At 38.3% G+C, this 6,647-nt stretch overlaps 1 protein-coding gene across 1 annotated transcript; it reads right to left on the minus strand.

Moving 5' to 3' along the window:
• Positions 1-289: 289 nt before the first annotated feature.
• On the minus strand, positions 290-6,647 carry tamm41 (TAM41 mitochondrial translocator assembly and maintenance homolog). The gene is made up of 8 exons (XM_079219014.1): positions 6,495-6,647; positions 5,848-6,030; positions 5,511-5,603; positions 5,091-5,241; positions 4,267-4,412; positions 2,310-2,475; positions 1,852-1,914; positions 290-1,239 (listed from the first exon to the last, which is right to left on the minus strand). Exons 1-8 carry the CDS (start codon positions 6,630-6,632, stop codon positions 1,148-1,150), a joined length of 1,032 nt encoding a protein of 343 aa, XP_079075140.1. The 5' UTR covers positions 6,633-6,647; the 3' UTR covers positions 290-1,147.

The raw sequence follows: 6,647 nt of genomic DNA on the forward strand, positions 1-6,647 counted from the left end.
CTGTTTATATAAAGTAATACAACTATAAGAATAACTTACTTATAGTCAAGTCTGCTTATTAATTCTCCTGGGTAGTATAAATGAGAGAAAATCTAATATCTGTTGCGTAATAATATTTGTTGTTACATTTTGCTACATCATTTTGTAAAAAACTGAGGCGTTTAACCGGTTGACTTAATGAGTTATAACTCATTAAGTCAACCGGTTAAGTTAGTAAAGCCAGACAACCCTAATTAAATTGCCCAATAGTGAAAACTGAAAAAAGGCACAGTCTCCTCTTGTATTATGACAATCCGCAAAGAAAATATTTTAGTAATATGACTTCAACGATACAAAAATAATAATCATGCAACTGAAAACAAAGTAATCATGGATACTGTTGTATTAAATTGTTTTTCAACCCGTAACCTTGTACATGACATTACAGCAAGTATCAAAGACCTCCAGTTCTCATTATGACCGTCTTACAGCAAATAAGTGGCAGACAGGTAAACTGTTCATAATGAGTCACATTTTTATCGTAAAATAAATGAACACTGACATAATTATAGTACAAATATCCAAACTGCTGGTAAAGTGTGAAGAGAAGAAAGATTGGAGAACTTTGGAAAGTCAAGAGGGGAATAAGAACATCTGGGAGTTCAATAAAGACAAAAATACCACAGAAATATCATCGTCAATCTCTTATCTTCTCGTCATTTGACACTCACGGTCACAAGATGACCGAAGACACCAAGGTCTTTTCTTGATATACGTGCGGTACTTGCTGCATGCTGTGCTCACACCGATTCAGTGCTGTGGCTCTAGAAAGAGCCAGTTCCCCGGCCAGTCTCTGGAGTCATTATGCAGAAAGGTTCTGTAGTACCATTAAATGTCAGCCATAATTCAATCAGGCTCGTGAAATGTCAACCCCCTTTGACAACTTTTATGAATTGCATGATAAAGGGCAGTTGTACAGACGGTTTTACAGTATTCAAACACAGACTTATGCCTGCTCAGCCTTTCCTTAAAGGCTTTGCAGTGATATGACCAGGAGGGGAGTGTGTGATTCTTCAAGCCACAGTCTGTCAGGGGGGTGGGGGGGGGGATGTCGGTTTTCTGGCTGACAGTTTATAGAGAAAGACGCATTCCTGGTAAACAGACGGGATCAGGACATCTGTGAGACAGACGGCTTCCTCCTCCAACCCTTCCACATCTTCATCAGTTTCTTGGAGCTGTACGAGACCGACTTCCACAAGCCTGGGGAGGACAAACAGTCAACTGAATATGAACCACATGTGAAGAACATTATGTCTACACTCAAACAGCTATTAATACACAGTGGAAGGTTTAAGAATACACTTGATGTCTAGTTTATCCAAAAATAACCATTTAAAGACCATGAGATTGGCCGTTTTCTTGAGTGAGATGAGAAGAATGATACCACTCTCATATCTGTGCAGTAGATGTGACCAGTTGGCTTAGCGTCGCACAAGGACAATAATAAAGAACAAATAAAAACCTCCTACCAGCACCTAACCCTAAACTAAACACCCTGTAAAAACCATAAAATGACATTTCTACATGTAAACAATTTCAGTACGGCTTAAACAAATGTGATATCAATTTAATTATATTAACTTGTGAGTTTCCTCCTGATTCCAGTCTTTATGCTAAGCTAAGCTAAGCGGCGGGCGGCTGCAGCTCCAAAGTTACCACACAGACTTGAGAGAGGTATTAGTCCTTCTATGCACATCTCAGGCAAAAGCAGGATAACATGTGCGCACCAAATCAACATTTACTAACAAAACCTGACAGTAAACGATGTAGAATTTTTTTCCAAAATATAATTAAGAAACAAAGAGTACCTACCAGCTGTAGCAATGCCTTTGATACTCTGTGTTATACTGGAGGATTTCACAATAGATGAAATACCTGAAGAGGAACAAAAACATGCACAAACATACAATTATACAACAGCGATTATCTCCTCACTCCGAAATATGATTTTATGATATGCTACTTGTGGATAGAGGCCAAATAATCGCAAAAAAAAAAATTAAAATAAAGATGGATTGTTAGCCACTTACTAGCTGTGCTACATCTGATTTTGATGAACCGATGGGTCATCTTTAGAAAATAAATATTAGCTTTGGTAATAGGTTGGTATAATGTATGACTAACATTATTCATTTGTTGCATAATTCTACCATAATTATTATTCACTTGATACCATATCAGCCTTGATCTGTAAAACCAAGGTGCACTTCATTTAGAGTGATGACTTTTCCTGTCCTTCTATTCCACATCCCTGAACCTTCAGTCCGAACCTTGTTGAACGACAGCACCACAGTCCGGGTCCTGAGCAACCTGCAGCAGAATCTCTTCCACGTCTCGGTTTTTCCCCGGAGGATCGACCAGCTTTGTGATCCTCTGCTGGAGGGTTCGAGGCAATGCCATCAGCTGGATGAACTGGCCCTCTGGGCTTTTGTCAGCCTGCAGGCACAGAAACAAGAATGAATGAACAGAGATGCATTCAGCAGGCAGCAGCACCAACTATCGTATCCACAGGTGAGTGATGCGAGTGTTCCGACACTAATGTAGTCCAATAAACAGAGTGTAGGACACATACATAGCAAGATGGACAAAATGGACAAAATATGTGTCAGAATAAGGAAATTGGCAGGTGACTCGCCCTCCCTAACCTCACAAGTTTTGGGATTTTGTTTGCTGTAGAGGCTTATTATCTCTTAAAAAGACAAGTACTATCTTTAACCAGGATGCTACTTCATATATGTATAGATCCTGGTTCAATTAAGAAACACTGTGTATAGAACCCTCTAAATATATTTTTTGATATCAGTTTGTTGGGCTGAATTTATGGTTGACACGATTGACTGAGTGTTGCATGGTTGTTTTGATGATTTCTTTTTTTATTTACTTGCATAATCAGTTTTTTCTTTTTGATCTTTCTTTGTCAGATGCACGGTTAATTAATGACTTGTATTCTTTCGTATTTTCAAGGGATTTATTTCTCGTTAGCTGTAAAAAATGCCTAAATAAAATATTCAAAAAAAAAAGTGCATAGTTGTTAGGAGCCTGTATAAATGTATCTCAATATAATACAACTATAATGATAAGAAGAAATTATTGGAGTGGGTGAAATGATGAGTGTTTAAAGCTAATATATAGATATATATATATATCTATATACATCTATATATATCTATATATATATATATATATATATATATATATATATATATATATAGATATATATAAGCTTTAAACACTCATCATTTAAAACACCATTTACAGCCTTGCAACGACTAAGTTGGAAACTTCCTGTCGCTGTACGAAGGAGCTGGTTCGTGCATGTGGGACTTCAACAGCACCGTCTAATGACGTACAAGGGCACAAGTGTATTTCCCTTAAGCAAGGCTCACAGCGCACAATTCCCCAAAGCACTGTTCACTGCAAAGTGTGTTACTCACCAACATAAAAACACTCCTAACCACTTATTCCTGTTATTCCAGGATGGCGTGATTAGTATTTCCTTGGTATAACAGGGAGTGGTGGTGTAATAATAGTAATACAAAAAAAAGAAAGAAGCTGAAACACTACACAAACAAACACAAAAGAGGGTTATGTATTCAGACCATTACATGTGTAAACGGAGACACATATTGCACTCGTTGATAATGTAAGTAAAGCAGATAACAGGGCAGAGTGCCAGGTTCATCACATACCATTTAATGTTTACTACCAAGGCTGTGAGCACACTCTGTACTAATCAGGTCAAAGCTTTGCTCATGTTTCAGTTTCATTGAAAAGGCATGACACATAAAACATTTTAGTTTTTAAAGGCGTAACGACACGCATTTTAAGGCAGTTATGGCAATCTGTATGTTTTTATTAATATGTCTGTCACCGTGTTCACATAAGAGTTTCAAGGTATTACATTTACAATTACAGATGTATTTGGTCAAGTTTGAAGTAGAATGCAACGTTAAACAGCAGACGCCACAAACTTTGCTTCTGGGGAATGAAACTCAAGAGCAACTTCTCACATTGATAGCCATGGGTTTTTGAGACACACACACACACACACACACACACACACACACACACACACACACACACACACACACACACACACAGGTAATGAAACATGATTGACAAGGAACAACTGTATACAGCACACAGTGTGCTCTAGAGTGGCTCACATATCAAGTTAAGTTAAATACGTTGGATACGTTTGGAGCATTTACGTGTGCCATGTTTTACCTCCAGTTTCCCTTGTTGAGGTTTGTAGACCACTTGAGGGCAATCTCGCAGGATGTTGCTGTACAGAATCCGAAAGTGCTGAATGTTGTCCTTGACGATATTGGCCACCTTGGATTTATCTTCACCGATCACCATCCTAAAATCCCCTGAAGAGGCACAGACAAAAAGTTTTCCCTGAAGCGTGCTTTACAGTTTTTCCTCTTTGCTGTAGTAAAATTAGTTAATATTTGCTTGTATTGATCCCAAGAGAGGACATCCAGGTGTTGCAGTAGCACAAGGATATAAATAGGGCCATAACCATATTACACACTGAGATATTGAACTCCTTCTGGTGTTCAGTTTCCAGTGCAAAATGTGATGCACTCATTAGCACATTATTCATGACCCATTACCTTCGGCTTCTGTAGGGAACCTACATGGTAACACGGCCCTTGTTCAGTAGCACATCCTTAGCATGAAAACATTCATGTTGGTTTCAACATGAATTTATCTGCTTTCAATTTCACATCCTTATATCTGGACAAATCAAGCAAATTAACCATGTACCGACAGTCTAATTACTTTCATTCATAATCTAGACAATTTACTCAGAACCCTGCTGCTGTACTTCATGAGTATGCAAAGCTTTTGCACCACACCGGCCAGACTGTTATTACTTCACTGTGTGTATGTGTGTGTATGTATATGTGTGTGTGTGTGTGTGTGTATGTATATATATATATGTGTGTGTGTGTGTGTGTGTGTACGCCCAAGTATGCGTGCACCTTATATATGTGTACGTGTTTAATCTTCATTTGGCTTTTAGAGTTGTGTGGGTTAGTTACCGGCATAAGAAAGACCAGCTATCTGCAGGAAGAGGTCTTCCTCAGTGAAGCTCTCCGGCAGCATGAGGAAGGAGGCTGTCACAGCACTCTTCAAGTTGGCCACCAGAGCAGCCCGGAGCTTTCCATTCTCATTTTGCACCAGCATCTTTACCTGCGTGGGAACAAGCATGAACACACACACATTTTGTGCTCATACAGTTTTTGCAAAACCTGGAGATTAAACTAAATAGGTAGTCATTTTAAAAGAGCAAATTATTCAACAAGACTGTCCTGTATCCTTTAAAAGAAGAAGAATGCATTCCACATTTTCAACATATCTTAAATAACTTTGACAATGAAAAGTGTGTCCAATAAATGATTGCACAATAAAATCAGCTCAGTTTTTCAGATTGATCCAAAACAGTTATTCTTGATACTAACTGGTTTGTGAAGTCGTCCAGCCACATACATGGTCCTCCAGTGCATCAGGTCATTTATGAGAGACTCGGTACTAATCACACCATATTTGATTATCTGGGAAGAATAGGAGAAAGTCATTAACGTATGTAGTTAATAAAGTGTAGCCAGACAAAAACAATAAAATAATATCAGCTTAAAATTTACATACTGCTAATAACGATGAGTATTGTTCGAAGCAAATACTACAAATTAATGTGAGAAGCAAAAACAGTGTGAGAAACTATGACTGCCTGAGAAAAACCTGAGGTGAGAACTCGACAGCATCATCATAAAAAAATGAAATATAAAAAAAATGTACCTTTCCATCCACAGGCACCAGTGTGTTGTAGTATACAGAAGCCCCGTGGTCATTTTGTACGGAGCTGATCATCTTGGGCCCCAGCAGCTTGAGGATGGAATAGTGTTTGCGATTCTGCAGCAGATTCATGGTGTGCCATGTCACTGGGTCGTCCACCGCAAACACAAAGTCCAGCATGTTCCTCTGTATATAGAAAAAGGTAAACAAAACAAAATAACGTTACATTTTCACATCCAATGAAATAGGATACAGCTTCAAATTCTAACATGGTTGTTTATCAACTTTCACTAGATCTATATTGTGATGATGTGATCACATCGTGTTTAAATTATGTTGTCCAAATTAATAAAACTGAGAAAATTGTAATTCAAAATGAAATCCCAAATTAAGTTATTGAACGTTTTACAGTTCCACTCGTGTGGAGAGCTTTGTCTGACGTCATACATAACAGTGGAGCACAGATTATGGCACTGAACACGTTTGGATTATTTCATGTTACAGCTTTGTGACAGACACTTTGGGGCCGTTAGTCCGATTTAATTTAGTGTAAAGATACTTGACAACAATGTCAATGTGCCGATGTTGTTAGAGTCAGTTATTTGAAAGTATGTCACGAGCAAAGTTTGTTAACTGACAGGTTCACTTACCTCCATTTGACCTTGGTTGGTCCCGTGTTGTTTAAAAACGCCAGATCCATAGGCAAAAGCTAAACTGATGTCCTGAGGAAATTGTGATAAAATCCGTCTGTAAACCACGCCGGTGTTGTGTAAAGTTGGAAGAGTCATTTTGAAACAAGTTAG

The sequence above is a fragment of the Taurulus bubalis genome (assembly GCF_910589615.1).
Source record: "Taurulus bubalis genome assembly, chromosome: 5".
NCBI lineage: Eukaryota > Metazoa > Chordata > Actinopteri > Perciformes > Cottidae > Taurulus > Taurulus bubalis.

Coding starts and splice junctions, on each gene's coding strand:
- tamm41 (XM_079219014.1), bottom strand. CDS start 6,632: ATGACTCTTCCAACTTTACACAACACCGGCGTGGTTTACAGACGGATT. Junction 6,031..6,494: donor CCAACCAAGGTCAAATGGAG/GTAAGTGAACCT, acceptor TTCTATATACAG/AGGAACATGCTGGACTTTGT. Junction 1,915..2,309: donor TGGTGCTGTCGTTCAACAAG/GTTCGGACTGAA, acceptor GTTCCTCTTCAG/GTATTTCATCTATTGTGAAA.